General features: G+C 37.8%; 2 protein-coding genes across 2 annotated transcripts in view; both read left to right on the plus strand.

Moving 5' to 3' along the window:
* The first annotated feature begins 2,195 nt into the window (after positions 1-2,195).
* On the plus strand, positions 2,196-11,141 carry dgat2 (diacylglycerol O-acyltransferase 2). The gene is made up of 8 exons (XM_088280285.1): positions 2,196-2,383; positions 3,217-3,345; positions 3,595-3,702; positions 5,486-5,556; positions 7,326-7,530; positions 8,408-8,582; positions 9,425-9,627; positions 9,711-11,141. The coding sequence occupies exons 1-8, from the start codon at positions 2,344-2,346 to the stop codon at positions 9,863-9,865; spliced, it is 1,086 nt and encodes a 361-aa protein (XP_088136411.1). The 5' UTR covers positions 2,196-2,343; the 3' UTR covers positions 9,866-11,141.
* An 893-nt stretch (positions 11,142-12,034) lies between these two features.
* Positions 12,035-19,159, plus strand: part of uvrag (UV radiation resistance associated gene) — a 50,285-nt gene continuing 43,160 nt past the window's right edge. Inside the window, exons 1-7 of the mRNA XM_088280432.1 lie at positions 12,035-12,176; positions 13,254-13,386; positions 16,685-16,802; positions 16,918-16,952; positions 18,123-18,284; positions 18,505-18,579; positions 18,653-18,738. Coding sequence (XP_088136558.1) covers positions 12,088-12,176; positions 13,254-13,386; positions 16,685-16,802; positions 16,918-16,952; positions 18,123-18,284; positions 18,505-18,579; positions 18,653-18,738 — 698 coding nt within the window. The 5' untranslated portion in view covers positions 12,035-12,087. The remainder of the gene's footprint in view (positions 12,177-13,253; positions 13,387-16,684; positions 16,803-16,917; positions 16,953-18,122; positions 18,285-18,504; positions 18,580-18,652; positions 18,739-19,159) is intronic.

Here is a 19,159-nt window from a genome sequence, read left to right on the forward strand (position 1 = left end):
TGTTCCATTGATATAAGTTTAATATTTTTTTTAATTTATTAAATTCTAAATGACATTTTGCGATGGCTAAAAAGCAGCCTGTTGGTTTATAGTATGAGCTCTGCTTTATTATAAAGTAGAGCTCAAAGGAACAATATAAGGAAGGAATTTGTCTGTAGCTCTCAATTACATTTTCATTTTGAATATCAGAAAAAAAATTCATCATCATAAACTGTATCAGCTTTTGCCATTCGAAAGATTACTAGTATTAGTAAGTTTGCGTCGCGTAACAGATATGTTTAGTAAGAATTTGCTAACCCAGCGGATATTTTATGGAAACATTTTCCAGGATTCTGCATAATCTGAATATTGTGATTGAAATTTAATATGGAATTACATGGTTTTTTTTTTCTTTTTCTTTTTTTCTTTCACAAGCATTTCATTCATCTTTTGTCCCAAACATTACATGTAAATAATTTTCTGTGGTGAACCCCAACAAGAAAAGCCAAAGGTCACTTCTTTAAATTTGATATTATTCCAGCTATAGGAGAAAATTCCATTAGTTTTTGATATTACATGTTTGAAGCTCAAACTCTCATGATCCATGCATTTTTCTTTTAATAATGCCTGTCCTCATTGGAGTTGTGAGTGAGATGGGCCACAGCTCAGCTGATTTCGTGGCAATGTGAAGTTGACCATGGAAAGATTGTCAAGAGATCCCAGGGTACAAAATGTACACTGTTTAATTGTTGTATACTGCTCACCTGATCAATCAGGACTTTATAGAAATAGATCTTGGTTCGATTTTAATCCAGCTATAACGTTAGTGAACTTCTTTGGTTAAATCAATGATATACTGTGTGTCCTAAGAAATGGTATAAAACAGCACGTTTCTCTCCTGAATGAAGCTTTAGTGGTGAAAGCAAACCCGGAGTAGTCAATAGTGTTTTCAAGTGTAATTATTATCATTATTATAATTTTTATTTGTGCTGTACTTGCTTTTCTTAAGGTAGAATTAGGAGTGTAGCATAAATAATTCATCATAATAAAAAAAAATACTTTTTGTCATCTTCTTGCAACTACTGCTCTCAAGTTATATAATTATTGAAGGTTTTTTTTTTTAACATTTTAGTTTATACATTGTTGCTGTGCGTGTTAATTTGTTTTATTTTCTCTTGCAGTTTTTTTAGGCCTAGTTTGTATCCTATTTTTTTTTTGGTAAAACAATCCGTTTGGTTCTTGAAGTGTAGCGCTTTATTTCATGTATTTATTATATTTTTTTCCAAGATGGCGGCGCATAGACGCAGCGGCTAACAGCTCTCCCTCCCAGTGCTCCTTATTACTTTTTATTAGTGTTTGCTTGCTCTTACTGGCACCAACTGAGGCACAACATCGATATACCCGCCAGGACATCGTGGACATTGGATATCGATGCGAAATAACCATCACAGAGGAATTTTGCTATGATCGCAAAATTCCGGACGAACTGGCGAGGCTGCCCGGCTCACCGTGGCTTGTCATCGGGACCGGGAGGCGGCGCAGGCGACGCAGAGAGAGGAAGCAGAAGCGGGGCTGCAGGTCCGGTGTCTTGCAACGGCTGCGGCGGCAGCCCCACAGGCCTCAGAAGGGCTCTCAACATCGTCAAAGACAATACCCACCCAAACTCACACCTGTTCGACCTGATGCCCTCTGGCAGGCGCTACAGATGCATCAAATCGAGGACCAATAGACTGAGAAACAGTTTCTTTCCGAGAGCCATCTCCATTCTGAACTCTCACACACACACGAGAACACCCTTACCTTGCAGAACAGCATTGTGATGTGTTTTTATATACACTATTCAGTACTAAATTCCATTGCACTCTCTTATTTATTTATCTAATTTATATATTTGTCTGTATTATTGTTGTATTGCACTGGAGAGGGGAGCCCTCTAATCTCGTTGCACACTTGAGTACAATGACAAGAAAGGGATTTCTAATTTCTAAAAATTCTAATTTCTATATACATTATAATTCCTCAAGATTAAAAATGAATATTAATTAGCAAAAATCGAGAGCCTTAAAAACCAGATTTTGTTCAGTGGTGGCTCCACATGACTTGACTTGGACTCCATGAACAAGTGTGTCCACGCGTGTACGTGTTTGCGGGGAGGACGCGGTTAAATTCACGCGCGCACCCGCTCACGTGTGCGCGCGTGACTCCTCCCCGCGGTGATTAAATGCCGCCCGGTCGCCTCACCTCCTTGCAGTTGAAATTAGACATGACGGGGGAGCTGTGAGCTTGGGACCTTTTTAGCATCGTAGCACGTAGACGTAGTCCATCTGGTTTTCTTTTCCCGGACAGTGTTGACAATCAAGAAACATGAAGACCATCCTTGCCGCATACTCAGGCGTGCTTAAAGGTAAGCACGGTGCAGGGAAGGCTGCAGCAGGAGATCCTCAACTGTGTGGTCAAACAAATTAGTTGTCATTCTTGGATACAAGATAGTGTAAATGTAATTGACTCAAGTAAATAATAAAAAAAAAAGGAGCACAAGTTTTCAGAATTATTAATTATGTTTCCCCTTGTTGTATTATTATTATGATGTTTTGACTGTGAAAAAAAAAAGATATAAGAAATGTATATATTTTTGGGGCTGATGTGTAATTGTTAATACAAAATGCACCAGTGATTTAAAAACTAAAGCACCATTGTCCAAACAGGACAGTAATGCAAAATTAAATCTTTCGCAGCATATTTGTTCAGTCTACACTCTACACGTGCCGACTGTCACTATCCGGGGGGGAGGACATGTCATGTTTGTGTACTTTTCTGTCTGCTGACCAGTTCGATCTGGATCAGCGAGATCATTGGAGATAAACTGCCTGCAAAATGTTTCGTTTAAGCGGCGATGGTGGCCCTAAGTAGTCATGGGGTCTAGATTGCAGGTACGCAGCCGTGGTGCTGGGTTATTTTCAGTGTGGATTGATGGGATTAGTCAAGTCTTCCAAGGTTCTTATTGGATCTCAGTCAGACTTGACTAACTATTGATGGTACCATGAGTAGTTAGTTAGTTAGTTCTTCTCGCATGTTACTTTGTGGCTTCAATGCAATTTGACTGCAAAGGATGGATGGCAAAAATGGTTACTTTCATTTATCCCTTTGAACACTCATTTATGTCCCGACGTGACCACCAAGATTCTAATATATTTTTATGTGACACCCTTCTCTTCTTCCATTGTGATTTTTGTCCAGGCACCGGCTCCAGCATCCTATCCTCCCTGCAGGACTTGCCCTTGGCTTTCTGGCCATGTGGATCCAAGATCGAGAAACATCTCCAGGCCATCTCCGTGCTGCAGTGGGTCATCACCTTCTTAGCTTTGGGTATGTGCGCGTGTGCGTGTTGGTCATTGTACATTTCACTCAAGTTGCAGAAAAGTCAACAAAAACCTAAAGAATTAGCATGCAGTCTCATTAGTGCCAAGTAGGTCAGATCACTAAGCTGCCGTATTATATGTGCATACTCTCGCGAGGGCCTTGTGGGATTTCTGTCCTCTTTAAACTGATCTAATTGTATACTTTTGAGTTCCCATTCCTGGTTTTTCACAGACAACCACCTTTTATTTTCTTCAGGGGCAGTCTGCACTGTGCTGCTAATCTACATGTTCTGCACTGATTGTTGGCTTATCGCTGCCCTTTACACCTCCTGGCTTATTGTTGACTGGAACACCCCAAAACAAGGTATTTTTCACAGCGTTGCTCACCTTTTTTTTTTTTTAAGGGCAAACATGTGATGTGACTCTAATGATCTGATTACGATAGCGGGGTTCCGGGCTGTAGACCAAAATTGGTTGTCATATTAATTTCAACGGAAAGGCTCTTAAATTGCGTCATTATATCACCAGTGACTAGTGTGGTTTTTGAGTTGTAAAATTGATTTTGCGATTCACGTACACAGATGTTGCTCTGTTTCATAATCAATGCTTGAGTGTCTTTTTGCCGATGTGTGAATGAGTGTAAAGACTGGAGATTGACACGAAAGCCTACCAGTGTATAGTATATCTTGATAAACTTAAAAAAAAAAACAACTTAGAGTGATACAAAAATTTGACTGAAATTCAATAATCGACCAATGCGAAAATTGATAATCAACTTATGCAATCTGCTAAAGATACAACTGCTAGACTATGAAGATAGATATGAGATATTATATAAGCGATAGTCAGATGGCATTTCAGTTCTTCTGTATGTTCTGTATTGACCAAAAAAAAAAAACTTGAATTCTTGAATGTCGGGAAAAAATACATTAAAGTGCTTTTTCACTTTCTGTGAAAAGGCTGCACGTCAACATGATTATAGTCTCGGGACTGACAAACGGTAAATGTGGTCAGAGTTAAAGTCACATTAAGTTAGCTATCATGAAGATTTCTGTCAATGTTTTGAGCTCTTCAGATGTCAATAATCAATATTAATGCTGCATGAAGGAGTAGTGCCATATTGGTGTTGATGGATTGTATCGTCACCTCCATTTCTGGTAGCTTTTAACTAATTCCACACCATTGAAATCATTCTTAATTATCAAATATCCTGAAGTGTCTAGTTTGCCCTTTCCTAGTTCCAATTTATATGAAAAACAAGCAAATGATGAATATTTCCATAGAAGTGATGAGTCAGTGGATGTGTCACATCATTTCCAAATTCCTGAAACAATTGTGGGACTCCTTTGCTAACCACCTTTTATCATTTTCCTTCCTGCCCTTTTCCTAGATATCTTATTTTGTGAGGATGGATGATTGTTGCTATTGTGACGTTTAATTCAATGTGTGAAATTCAGGCGAATAAATAAAAATAAAAAAAAATAAAATAAAAAATAGATGGGGCACAACTCTAGCAACCAATTGCAATAATGCTTGTTGATCCGAAAACTGGATAGAAATCAGTAAGTTATTGCATTCATCAGTCAAGAGGGACAGCCTCAAATGTATATTAATATATAGTATATTCACTTTACTATAAGGTTGTTTTTGATAACAAATTTGTATCAGTTTTTCAAGAGGCTTGAAACAGATTATATTTGACCGACTTGTTTATTTTTATTTTTATTTTTATTTTTATTTTTATTTTTATTTTTATTTTTATTTTTATTTTTATTTTTATTTTTATTTTTATTTTTATTTTTATTTTTATTTTTATTTTTATTTTTATTTTTATTTTATTTTATTTTATTTTTATTTTTATTTTATGTGTGATGTCACGGTTAAGCTATCTATATGAGCAATGTTGTGTGTGTATTTGCAGCTGTTGCGTTTTACTTTTGAATTTTGAGGTCTGCATAAATTTTTTTCACAAACTGACTCTATTTTGCATAGTTAAGGGAATATGACATATTCAAGAATACTTGTATCATATATTTTTCAAATTTATTTGTGAGAGTTGAGTTTCCCCAAGAACTATAATGACTATACTAGATTGAATATGATAAGCAATGTATAATTAAAAAAATAATAATAATATCCTTTTCCAGGTGGCAGGAGATCTTCATGGGTCAGAAGTTGGACGGTGTGGACATACTTTCGGGACTATTTTCCAATACGGGTAAGTAATCTGAACATTTTTTGATCAATCCCTGAAGTTCATGGAATAGCCTACCTAATTTCGCCAAACTGCTGAGCAAGTTGTTGTCCATTTCTGATAATGCTAAGGTATGACTTAATAGATAAAACTTATCACAAGTAGGTTCATCTATCACATGTCTGTTAAGCCCTTGACGTAACTTTGTCCTGCCTGATAGGCTAAAAGGTCAAGTTTTTTTGTTTTTTTTAAACGCATGTCTTCATACATTCCACACCAAAGCCTGCGCGTTTTATCTTAGAACAGGACTTTGTATATCACTTGGGAATTCAAAATCAATACTAATATGACGTCCAATTACGGTATCTCTTCAGAGAGATCCACAGCATACTGTGCAGAAAGTAGTACCTCCAGAGTTTTGACGAAACCACGGGGATGGACTTGAAGCGATGTCGTTCGAGGTTGAACTTTGTCCATCACATTGATCTTTGTATGCGTGTGCCGTGTGGACCTTGCCATGACGGTCCGTGTGTTGTTGTTGTCATCTTGAGAAATATCAGCGATGCAAAAGGAACAAATCATAGGTCGAGCAATCTTTGCTGAGGTCTGCTTTGAAAAGTTAGGTTTGAAATTGCCCATCCCCTAAACACACATACACACTCACGCACATTGTCACTTAGAAGTACCAAAATATGTCTGCAGGGTAATCAATTTATAAATTGCTTCCTTTCAATTAGGAACAACTGACTATTATTTACATGAGCTGGGGGCTGATTGAACAAAGTTCAAAGCACTAATAAACGGAAATCAGGAGTTTGATCGTTATAAAAGCAATTATAGGAAGGTCTCGGTGGGTCTTGTTGGTGAATTTAGGGAAAGCACAGAATCCTGTTCCTTTGGCTTCACTTTACTCCCCATGACAACCAGGTGGAGTCTTGTGATACTAAGGGGATCTTGAAAGTGAACTCATTTGCGAATGTGGTTATGCAACTGTTGTTTGACCACCTCCCGGGCGTTATGTACACATTGAGCAGACGTTTAAGTCTGTTGTACACATCAGGACATTTAACACTGTACTGTTTGACCACCATATCGATTTAAATTTAAATAGCTGCTAATTATTGAGTTGAGTTTTATGTCTCGTTCATGACAGCCTGCACGGGTGCACAGTATAAACTGTATACTGGGTCATTATTTTATGACAACAGTCGAGGCATGACCCATTGATAAGGATGTCCTGGTTTCTTAGTCACTAATGCAAAAGTTGGGGATGAATCAGCTCTACATATTAGTGATTAAAGTTACTAATTAAATTAAATTAATTAAAGGCAAAAACAAAAATACAGGGTGTCCCAAATTATGTATTTATTGATTGATGGATTTTGATTGATTTGCATCTTAGGCAAAAATAATTAAACCGTGTAGTTGAAAAAACTAATTATGAAGTTGAAAAATAAGTTAACAAAATTCCAACAACATATTCAACCGGGGGGTTGAACTAGTAGTGGTTTTTGCTGTTGTCTAAATTGTAAAAAAAAAAATAAAAATAATAAATGAATTTCTTTTTTTTTTAAAAAGGCCAAGGCAAAGTTGTTTAATCGATTTATATTTTTTTCTGCACAGTAGCAATCAACCTTTTCAACATTGTGGTTTGATTCACGTAAAGACGGGAAGGCAAGCATAGTAACAAATATAATTTAATAATAAATTACAACATAATGCCATCTCTCGTCACATATTCCTGCTCCGGCAAAGCGCTCCGCCTCACGAGTGCTTGTTCTATTGCTCTCCAGCTAATTAAAACCCACAACCTGCTGCCCAACCGGAACTATATCTTTGGCTACCATCCCCACGGTATCTTCTGTTTCGGCGCTTTCTGCAACTTTGGGACGGAGGCCACGGGCTTCTCCAAGAAATTTCCAGGCATTAAGCCATCTTTGGCAACCTTGGCAGGGAACTTCCGAATGCCTGTCCTACGAGACTACCTGATGTCTGGAGGTCAGTGGTCTCCTTTTGGTGTGTCCTAACAGGTGATTTTGCTGATAATTTGATCTTTTCACACATGGAAACTTTGCCCTTTTGCACATCTGAAATCCCTTCTGTTTACTTCTACAAAGTCCGAAATGCACGTTCACTCTAAGGTTACTTTAGGTCGGTGTTTCCCAATCTTTCGGGCCAGGACACATGAGCAAGTGTATACACATGAGGGATGAATTCATTACACTTTATCAGTTGACATTTTGAATTGTATATACTGTTAACAGTAATTGTACACCAAATTTAACGGTTGATTATGTACCTTGGATTTAGAGTCAAGGTTTAGTTTAAAGTTACAGCACGGGGGGACGAATGTCAAACATTAAACCGCTTGTTATTTGGGTGAACATGAACAGATTTTATGGGCATTAAACTGTTAAAAAAAAAAATCTAAATTGTGAGCACTAAATAAATAAATAAAGGAAATTTTCTTAGGAAAAGTGGATGCAAGGATCCAAAATCCTAAAAAAATAAAATAAATAAAAAACTAACAAAAGGAAGCAAGAATGCCAATTGTGAAACGTAAGCTTATTTATTTTTATTTGTATTTTAAATCATCTTTGCTGTATTCTTATTTACTTATAATTCAAAATATTTCAAAGAAACTAAAAGGTGGGTGTGTACGCGTGTGATTCCTCATACATGCTCGCAATTTTTTTTTTTCTGTTTGGATTTGGTGTAGGAGTGTGATAGCAGCAACACACCTTTTCAACCGCACAAACGTGGACAGTAAAAATAATTGGGATTTGGACGCACATTCACAAGACCGCATCAGAACAGTGGGAATTTTGTTTTGGTTGCTACATGTTGCAATAATCTCCTCCTCCAAATATTTCAGGTATCTGTCCTGTGAACAAGAACTCCATTGACTACCTGCTGTCATGCAACGGTACAGGAAACGCAGTCATCATTGTTGTTGGCGGCGCGGCGGAGTCGTTGCACAGTGCACCAGGCAAGAACTCCGTCATACTGAAGAACCGGAAAGGCTTTGTGAGAATGGCACTCCAGAAAGGGTGAGCTGGCTTCACACAAGACATTTTCAGAACGTCACTTGCAGGAATAAGTCAAATCAAAGTCTTTCGAGTTCAAAGTACATCACAGGGAGTGTTACCTAAATCATGCGCTGCCCTTTTATAGAATCGGCAATAGTACGTATTTTATCGGTAGTGGCCCCCTGGAGAACCCAAACAACCCTGATTATGTCAAATATCACTGAGGATTATCAATGGTTTCAACTTTTAAAGCAGATTAGAGCTCGTTAGAAAACAAATGCAGTTATGCAGACATTACAACATAACTTGGTAAATGTTCCAGCTGAAAGGATACTTCCTGATTCCGAATTTAGCCAACAACTGGAGCCTATTCGACAGTGATTACTATTATTAAATGGAGTGCAAGTGTAAAACTCAATTTGCCTCTGAAGTTCTGTCCTCTGGCACAATGAAATCTCTTATGCGGTTGTTTAACATTTTGTGCTTGCAAGACATCCACTTTCAGGGGTTGAATCTGGAAATGGCTTTCAACTGCCGTTGATTTGATTCCATAAATCATCCGTCAGTGCCGAAACCTAGACATGGTTCTATAATTCAGTGCGAGCTAACCTGCCTGGGCTTTCATCACTTTTCATACCGGGATGACATCTGAAGCATGCTGATTAGCACGTAACTTGCTAGCAGCCATAACAAACTTCCATCTGGATTTTCTAATTCTCGTACCTCCGGTGAGGTGCGCAGATGTTCATCACATAAATAAACAATGTTTGCTTCTCTAATTTGTGCAGTGGGGGATAATCTCGTCAAATGTGTTAAACTCTTTGAGCCGTATTTGAAACATGTATTTCTCACTGTACCCTCAGGTCGGACTTGGTTCCCGTGTATTCCTTTGGAGAGAATGACGCCTACAAGCAGGTGATCCTGGAGGAGGGTACTTACTGGCGATCTCTCCAGAAGAAGTTACAGAAATGGTTCGGCTTCGCTCCATGCCTTTTCCATGGATGCGGCCTCTTTTTTGGCAACTCTTGGGGTATCGTTCCATATGGCAAACCGATCACGACCATAGGTAAGTGCACATCAGAGCTTTTTGTTCAACTACAAAATGTTAATTGAATAAACACCTCACTGCTGTGCTTGACTTTATTCCAGTTGGGGAGCCAATCACAGTGCCAAAAATAGAGGAACCATCTGATGAGATGGTGGATCTTTATCATGCAATGTATGTTAAGTCCCTCCAGTGCCTGTTTGACAAGTACAAGACCCATTTTGGCTTGAAGGAGAGCGACGCCCTGCACATCGAGTGAAAGAATGAAGGGGAAACTGAAAACATTGAGAACTGTGTATCTTCTAACCCCCCTTTCGGATCTCTCCCCATCCCAGTCTAAACTTGGATCCTGATTGGGATCATCTTTGGATTCAAATCTACATGAGCACATTTTGCTTTGCGTCTCCCAAGCAAATAGGCCTAGGTTTATCCTCAGGGATTGTCAGGTTAGAGAAAATGGCACTGTGGCTTGGATCAACATTGAACATGAGATATTGAGGAATCCCTTTACACAAGTGCCTTTTTGTGTGTATATTTACATTTTTTTTTTTTTTTAATGAAGGCGTCAAAATACATTGTGTGCACAGGGGAAGGTAAGGACTTCAAAATATATGCATTCATATAATTTGCACAGAGCTCTGTGAAATCTATTATAAAAGCACAACCAATGCATATTAAGTGTACCACTATAATAATAGGATACACAAAACCACAGATGAATGGGGTTGCCAAAGACCTACATTGTCCTCACAAACATATACAGTGCCGGATGTCTTCTTAAGGAAAGCCTATACTTCTCCATGGGATTCCTGTGTTGAAAATGCAATATATTTCTGCATAGGATTTTAGACTGCCATAAAGTATTAATTGTATTCAACATAGAGAAAAAGGAGCCTATGTCAGGGCTTGTCTCTTGAGTGAATATTTCCAACGCACTTTGTTTCACCAGTTCTATTCCAGGGGTTTTGTCACAAGAAAAACGAAGGTGTTGCTATGAGATGGTGATTCTCATTGGTTGTTCCAAGTGCTATTCAGGTTTGGATGGGTGTGTTCTGCCGTGAAAAGTAAAGTAGTGGCCTATATCCTCAAGTGCTTTTAGAGCGTTTACGATTGCAATTGAGATAGGATCATGTCAATAGTTATACTCGTTTTGAAGATTGAGGGAGACTGGATCACTTTGCAAACATGCAGTTAATTGGGGAAAAAAAGGAAGGGAATGTCATACACAATGCCTTATTTGTATTGTATTTTATATTTGAAGGTGTCACTCACTGATATTTGATTAAAAAATTGGATGGGACTGTATGCCGCAAAAATTATATTTGGTCTTCCGATTGTCATTGTACAGGTAGTTATTCATTTCTGATTGTCATTTGGAGATGAATGTCCTCTGGATTTGCCATTGTTAATTTAATATGAAGTGCTGTGTAATTCATGTGCAATACAAAAATTGTAAAGCAAAGATCCGTCTGTGTGATGTATGACAGTGTGCCGAACTATATTAAATTAAATTAAACTTTTGTATATTTTCAGAAGGAATGTATGCGTGGTTTTTTTTTTGGACAGCAACAAAGTCTCATTATTTTAGTAATACTTAATGTCATAAAATGGGGATCGGGTGGGGTGTAAATTGTTAATCTGTTATTGATTACAATATTTTCAAATGCAGACCGAAGTTGGAATTGTTCGATGGCAGATAGCGCCCTCTTGAGGACATACCAAATATTTCAATCACTCCAAAAGGAACGTTTGGAATTTGTCAAGGCCACTTGATGGTTTACACATTCTGCAATGGTAGGTATATTCATATCTATTTTATTCCAATCAAACAATACATTTTTAATCTGGGTAAATCCTCTTGAAAAAAAAACAAAAACAAAACTAAACTAAACAAAAAACAAACAAAAAATTAAAAAAAAAACAGGCCTCTCTCACCATCTTGTGCCTCTAAATAGATTTACAAGGAACCCACGCTCAAGGAAAAATAACCAATCTGAAACCGAAGGTGTGATTGACATTTGCAGGCACACCGCCGCAGCATTGCTGATCCCTACTATGATGGGCTTCAGGAGCTTTGCTGAAACTTAGGCAGAATATCCACCTCCAGAAAATAAAAAAGGAGACATTAAAGGCGTACATAGCCTTTCAAGGGTGGGCAACTTCGGTCCTCGAGGAATACTATCCCGCATGTTCTAAAAACAACACTTGGGGGATATTAATGACATAGAGCTTCTCTGTAAATTGTTGGAACCAAAGAAGATGCATTCTTTGGGGTGTTGGCATAGCTATCTAGTTAAATGTACACTGTAGTGGCATAATTTGGTGTGTCACAGGGAGCAGTTTTAGCCACGCCCCCCACCCCAATAATACAAACAACTCAGGAAAACTTAAAGGGTGCAAAACGGATGAACTCTAACCGCTTTTCTGAGTACTATTTGGTTGTCAGTGTTGTTTTCATACATTCAGCAATTATCTTCAAACATGTATTATAAATTTCCGAAGTCACTCAAGGTACATGCACTTTTAGCCAAGTATCGCTTTGAAGTACTTTACACAAGACTGCAGGCAAGGTATTTTTTCAACTTCTTATCAGTTAATTGACCAATTTTTAGTCAGATAATGTAGCAAAGTGATGGAAACACATTGTTTTGATGGCAGGAAAGTCATAGTCAATATTAACGAGACCTTTGCTTTAGAAATATATTTTTGTTGTTGTGCCATGTGATCAAAACGAGTCATGTTCTGCTGTTCTTCTATTGGTAATGTGTTTTAATTTGTTTTCTAATTACCTGCTAATTTATATTACACGTGATGGGAAGCGCTTTGTTCCAGCTCCATCTGTTGGGAAATGCGCTATAATATAAAATAATAATATAATATAAAAATGATAGAGTTGTTTGTTTATAATTGACCTTCATTCATTACTTTTATACTTTTACTTGAGTAAAAGAGTGAAAGCAGAGCAGTAGTTCTTTCACCAGACAATTGTGTTAAAAATAATCTGTACTTTTACGTGAGTACAGGTGGGTGTGAGTACTTTTCCCTACGTACACTGATGGTCCTGATATTCACAAAACTACGGGGGTAGTTGTTCAACTAATACGTTTATTCTCAAATAGTTTAAAGGTTTATATTTACAGACTTGTGGTTTCACTTGTATGGGGCAATTAGATTTTTAAGACAGCTAAAAGCGACTATACCAAGTAATGTGACCGCATAAAACTCTGGCTAGTGAAGTCACGCTGTTAGGGGACCACTTCCTCATATTCCGCTGCTTTGACAGATTTCACCGTAGGCCCGCCCACTGCTGAAGAGAAACAGGCAAACTAACCAATCGGCTCACGTGCATTCAGTTTCTCTCGTCGTTTCTTTACGATGGACGTTAAATTTTAGCCAATCAGAAGAGTTTGCGTCACATCACTAAACCGGAGACGGATTTCCGAACAGTGTAGCAAAACAGCCTTTACAGTACTTTGTTTACGTCCTTGTTGGTTAGCTGACAGCTGTTGTGGTTTGCTTGCTGCTGCTGGGAGAAAAAAAAAAAAAGCAAAAAAGCAATAGTGCGTTTCTCGTGCGGATGCATTGACCTTAAGACTCAAAGCCACGTTATGTGTGGATGCTGAACATGGAATGTTTTGTTGATTGAGGGCGCCCTGTTTAGATGCCGACAGGAGGATGAGCTCCATCACCGGTCGGGTTCTCGCCATCCCCGCCGCCTCTGTGACCAACTCTGGAGCTTCATCATCCCGAGCTTTGCACGTAGAGCTCACATCCCAGCAGGTAAGCACAACGCCTTTGAACACACCCTGACGCAGACAAACATTCAACTGACGAGCAGGCGACTCGGACAACGCTGTCTCGGACTTGGTCTTGGTCTGTTCTTGGAGTTTAGAATGTCAGTTGCAACTGCTGCTGCCTGCAGGAGCAATGCAGGCCTGTCAGGCTAGCTCGGAAGCTAACAGCTGCTAGCTTGCAGGTCGCTAGCTAGCTTGCCTGACACACCGCATACTATGAAACATTGTACATTTACTCCAGCACATTCGACACGTTCTCCCGATTTCCGGGTTGTTTTCAACGTGTGCATGATACTTGATTCCAGGAGGTAAACTTTGTATTCGTGCTCCCAAGTGACAGGAAGGAAAACCGTGGCATATGTCATTACTGGGGGCTTGCTTCTTAGTTGTTTACACTTAACAAACATGGGAAACCTGAATAGTCTTCATCTGACGAATAACTAAATTTGGAATGCGCCAGAAATCGTATTTACGGGTTATTTTTCATTCATTGACATTTGTCAATGTAAAAGTCGTGCTGCTTTTTCCATTAGCCAGTCTTCAGGTGCAATATCTAAAAAAAAATGACATTTTAAAAATAATATATTATATTTCATATTGCGTATTATTTTGTGCATTTATTTGTCAGGTTCATATCATAATTTCATTGCACGATCACTAATACAAGTTTATTCGGTTATCTTACCGAAATGTGTTACGTGAACTAATGACTAATTTACGATGCGACATATACTTATGTTTTACCATTCACGTTTAAGGTTAGTTTCCATAAAGAACTCATTTTCACATGCAGTCACACTGTCACTCACGTGTACTGTAGTCACATGGGCAACATGAACCGAGTCTCTCAGTTTTCAGTCATGCTACCATGCCAAATAGATTCAGTTTAATGAATGAATACAGTATAAAGTACTTGTACTTCTGTAACGCTTTCATTGTTTTCCTCAGTAATTTTTTTCTCCCACTTACGTATGATTGTGTTAATGGATGTATGAGTCTAGACAAAATACAACTCTTAGTGTTTGCATGACCGGGCAGCAATGACCAGAAATGCAGTCTTGTTTGATTTTAATTTGTGTCAAGTGACCATCGAATAAAATCGTCTGCATATTTTTCTTGTCTCTCTTTTGATGTCACATGTCCACTTGCATGACTATATTTACAAGAATATGTTGCGCCTGCACCAAGTGTGGATTCCCACGTTCGCAAAACAACCTTTTTATCTTCATTGAATTCTCGCACATATATAATATGACACTATTATTGTTACAATGATATGAATGACAGTGAACTTGTTTTCTGTCTGTTGATTTGACTTAAATGGCGATCAGAGTGGGATATTTGCTGATATAATTATGGGGAAAATGAATCAGGCAAATCATATTATACCATTTATTTTGGATTCCTCAAAATACTGTGTTCTCTTCGATATTGAAACTTTTATTTCAATAACGATATTGTATTGATTTAACAATTAAACATTAAATGTTTTTGAGCAAAAGGGCAAAAAAAAAAAACAAAGGAAAGAGTTGAGTACAGTTCATTCACAGTTTGTCCAGAAAATGTAGACACAGTGCACAAATTCTGTTGTGCTGGCTCGCAAAATCAGCCAGCCAGGCTTTTATCGTGTCAGGTTGCAATCAAGGGATAGCAGAATCTCCGTCGGAACTTTTCTTCAATCCTGGAGATGAAACAAAGAAGGGAAGCGTAATCCTTTTAAACTGTTTGTTAATGATAGTAAAAAGTCTGAACTGAACGTTTCATTATTTATTCCTTACTGGTCTAATCAAAGACCCTTAGAGGCACGTTTAATGTTTTTAAAATGTTTAATATGGACTTATCCCGTGTGTCCATGTTGAAGGAAGGACATTTTGTTGGTAAATAATTTCTTCCTTTTGCAGGATGATTGCTTACCAGCTGTTACATTTCTTTTACAGCTTTTAATGATGGGTGGTGAAGTCATGCTTCATAATTGCTGATTTAGTCCCCTGACTTTGGAATGCATGTACCATAATTGGTTCAGGATTACACTTGCTATCCAGAATTGTCAGCTCTTAGTAAAGATAAATAAATAAATAAATAAATTGGATTTGGTCTTGCCTTCAACTTGTTTTGGTCTTCAAAACAAAGTGAAGAAGTGCAGGACCGATTTGTAGCCAATAGAGACTTGCATTCAAAACATGAATTTTTGTTGTTAAAATATTGGATTTCAAACTTTGTACTGTATGTTTTTTTTTCAATTTTAGCTTGCTAAAAACAAAACAGAAAAAAAAATATTTACAGATCTCAAAAATTTCTGGCGTGCTTTAATTCTCTTAAGGAGGGCTGAGGCGCCCCTAAAAATGGGCTATCTACGCCTCTGTATGTGGTCATTTTAAGTCTCATGTCTCCCCCTTAAGGACACCAAGTTTGCTCTTGATCATAAGGTCTCTTTGAGCTTGATTTTTCCCCTTTCACAGCAGTTTCACACTGCAGTCACAACCTTTTCTCTCTGCCTGGGGTTCACATTCATCCAGGCGTGCTGACATTTTTAAGGGGAGGTTGAAAGTCCCACATGGAACAATCAGTGTTCTTGTGTATGAGGCTCTTAATCGTGTAGGGAATCCCATGACTTGCATTTAATCTGAGTATGACTGCAGGCGTGCAACTGAAACCTGTAGTCACTTGGGACATTCTGCACCATCGTAAACGCATTTGCCCAAAAGCCGGGGGACATGATCGACGTTTTTGTTTCACATCTCATTTCCTATGTAATGCCAGTTGTCACTTGCCTGGCATGGCAGTTTTTAGATAATGGTTTCACAGTGTTATTTTTAACACCCGCAAAGGTTAAATCCGCCCAACTGGACTACGAAAGTCAAGTTGCCTCGATTCGACTTTAGCAGATTACCAGGCCCTGGATGACAGGGAAATCTGGATAAACATGGTATTTCTAAGACTATAAAAAGTTGACTTACAACTCATTCTTAACAATTTCCTTGTTATAGTGCAACATTCCTTAAAGACGAAGTTAAGTGCTGTGTAATCCGGTCATAATAGTCCGAGTGCTTTTTCTGTGCTCAAATTTGAATACGTCTCTGTTATGATCACATGTCGTTCCACCATTAAGATATCATGCCTCCGTTGTATGAATCGTTTAAAAAAGAACTTTCTTCGTGTCTTCTGGGTTTTCAAATGAGCTATTTTTCATCCTCTGACTCAAAGTCCATTTGGAATTTTGGATTTGTTTGTCTGTTTGTGACCAACTCTTAATGCCTCTCTGTCTTATTCTGTGTGTCCAACAGAGACGATTGCGTCACCTCCGGAGCATCGCAGCAAGAAACATTGTCAATAAGAATGGTTCTCCGCTACTGGACACATACTTCACCCTCCATCTCTGTATAGGAGATCGCATATCTAGTGGTCAGTGAATTTAAATACCGTAGTGGGCAAATTAAACAAAACGTCAAATTGCTTTCTGTGTCTGACTTTTATCTGTATGTCTCATTTTAATCATTGTTTCTTCATGTCTTTTTAGATTTTTACAAGAGTGAAGTCATTCGTGACTCACTGGTGAGTATAACAATCTTCGCAGACATTTGCATATACTTTGAATATACTTTACGTCAGACTTTCTGATACTGCAAACCAATTCCAAATGTGCAGCGCGATACAAGAATACGTAAAGCACAACAGGAAGTCATGCCTCCTTTCAACTCTCTGCTCAACTTCCCCTTCCAACAATTTACACGTTTTCTACTATTCTGTGTCAATCCTGTCATCAATCTTGAGAAATGTTTCCTGTCGACTCTTCCTGTTTTCATTCAGCTATGGTTTTCTACTTCCCAATTGTGACTCACACTGGTTCTGAGCGCTGTGCTTTACGTTTAGATTAGTTTGCATTATTGTTGTAATATAATTTATCACTTACTGACTTGAAGACCAATATATGTATATTTATTAGGGCTGTCAAAATGAAAGCGTTTACTCAGGTTATTAATCCAAAAATGTTTAACTCAGTTCAATATTTGAACTCAATTAATTCAGTTTGATTTACTTAAAAAAATAATTTGCATACTTAGCAACTATTGTGCCATGTTAGCTGTGCATCTTTAGCATATCATCTCAGAACAAAACACTGTGTTCAAGTTACCACTGGGCCTTGCAAACCAACACTGCTGGAATGTGGCGCTTGAGGGCAGTTTTGAGAAATGTTTCGAAGAAAAATGCCGATAAAGATGTCTCTGTTTAGCTCGTATTCAAGAATCAAAGAAAAGTATTAGAACAGTCTTTGAACTAAATCTACTTCATAATTGGTGATTTTGCATCAATTCCAAAATATTATTCAAGTAAATATCTGTTACAAGCTTCGCAAAAAAATAGTAGTTGAAAAATGGGATTAATCATGGATTTTTTTTGTAATTAATTCGTTAAAAAAAATTAATCACTTGACAGCACTAATATTTATTTAAAATAATCACATATTTAATCGCAATCATTGAGGAAAAGGAAGTCACCATTGAAGATTAAGAATGAAATAGAAAATTTATTTATGAGATTCCAAATCATAATCACAGAATTCGCATCTGCTTTACATGCATAGTGCTGCTTTTTATATTAGCGTCTCAACATAATAGATACTGATATATAAGATTTTTTAATTTTGTATTTTTTTTTTTTCAAATTTAAATGACCGTACAGTGATGTGCTACTAACGACCTTTATTGTATGCGTGTTCTCAAGAATCCTACTTGGAGGAGTCTGGACTTTGGCATGTTACCGGACCTTCTGGACACTTCAGTATCTTGCTTTGTGGTAAGGATCTGGGGAGGACAAAAGGCCCAGTACCAGCTCCTCATCGAATGGAAAGTCAATCTCAATGGCCTCAGATATACAGGGCAGCAGGTCAGCCACCGAACATGAAACTATCATGTAATTGTAAACTTTACATGTGGGATGCATGTAAGATATAGTTTTCTGTTAAAGAAAAAGAACAACATAATTTACATGTAACACGCTCCAAAAACTTTATAAAAATTTACCAAAAGTTTTATTTGTTCACCCAAGCATGTTAAACAAACATTACTGTTTGTACAGTGAGCCTGTATTGTTATTATTTCCACAGATTCGATCCAGGTATACAAATGAGATCATCTTTGGGTTGAATGATGGCTACTATGCAGCTGACTTTGACCATAAGGTGCGGTTTCCAAAAAGCTCTTATGTAATGTTTTGTGACAGTGTGCCTCATCGCTGACGTGTTTCTGCCGCAGGACCTTTTGGAGCGGAAGAAAAATAGTCGACTTCAGGTCGACCAGAGCTCAGTCAGAAATTCCTACAGTGTTTTCTCTTTGCTCAGGTAAGATTCATTGCAATAAGATGAAACACAGAGAACGGTATAAAATTGTGCAAATCTTTGGAAATTCAGCCTGTGAACATTAAATATTGTCAGATTTCTGAAGTCCTCCATGAATGCAGACATATCAGTTATTTAAAACATTGAATATTAAAATAAAACATTTGCAAACATCTGCTTTTGCTTTGGAAAACAACACTCACACATTTTCTGATAAGATGCAGACCACACAAGTAACTAAATCCTAATTTGTTTGTTTGTGCATTTTCTGCAACTATCAATCTGGGGGGAAAAATCCTGCTTGACAGGACATTTTTTGTGCATATTGAAGCATTTACTGCTGTAGTTGCACAACATGATCAACAATTTTTTTGTTATCATTTCGAAAGTGGACTTTGACTTGGCTTTGTGATCTATAGCAGGC

Source organism: Idiotropiscis lumnitzeri, chromosome 17 (assembly GCF_059441095.1).
Source record: "Idiotropiscis lumnitzeri isolate Australia: NSW breed Sydney's pygmy pipehorse chromosome 17, RoL_Ilum_1.0, whole genome shotgun sequence".
In the NCBI taxonomy this organism is placed as follows: domain Eukaryota; kingdom Metazoa; phylum Chordata; class Actinopteri; order Syngnathiformes; family Syngnathidae; genus Idiotropiscis; species Idiotropiscis lumnitzeri.

Coding starts and splice junctions, on each gene's coding strand:
- dgat2 (XM_088280285.1), top strand. CDS start 2,344: ATGAAGACCATCCTTGCCGCATACTCAGGCGTGCTTAAAG. Junction 2,384..3,216: donor ATACTCAGGCGTGCTTAAAG/GTAAGCACGGTG, acceptor ATTTTTGTCCAG/GCACCGGCTCCAGCATCCTA. Junction 3,703..5,485: donor CTGGAACACCCCAAAACAAG/GTATTTTTCACA, acceptor ATCCTTTTCCAG/GTGGCAGGAGATCTTCATGG.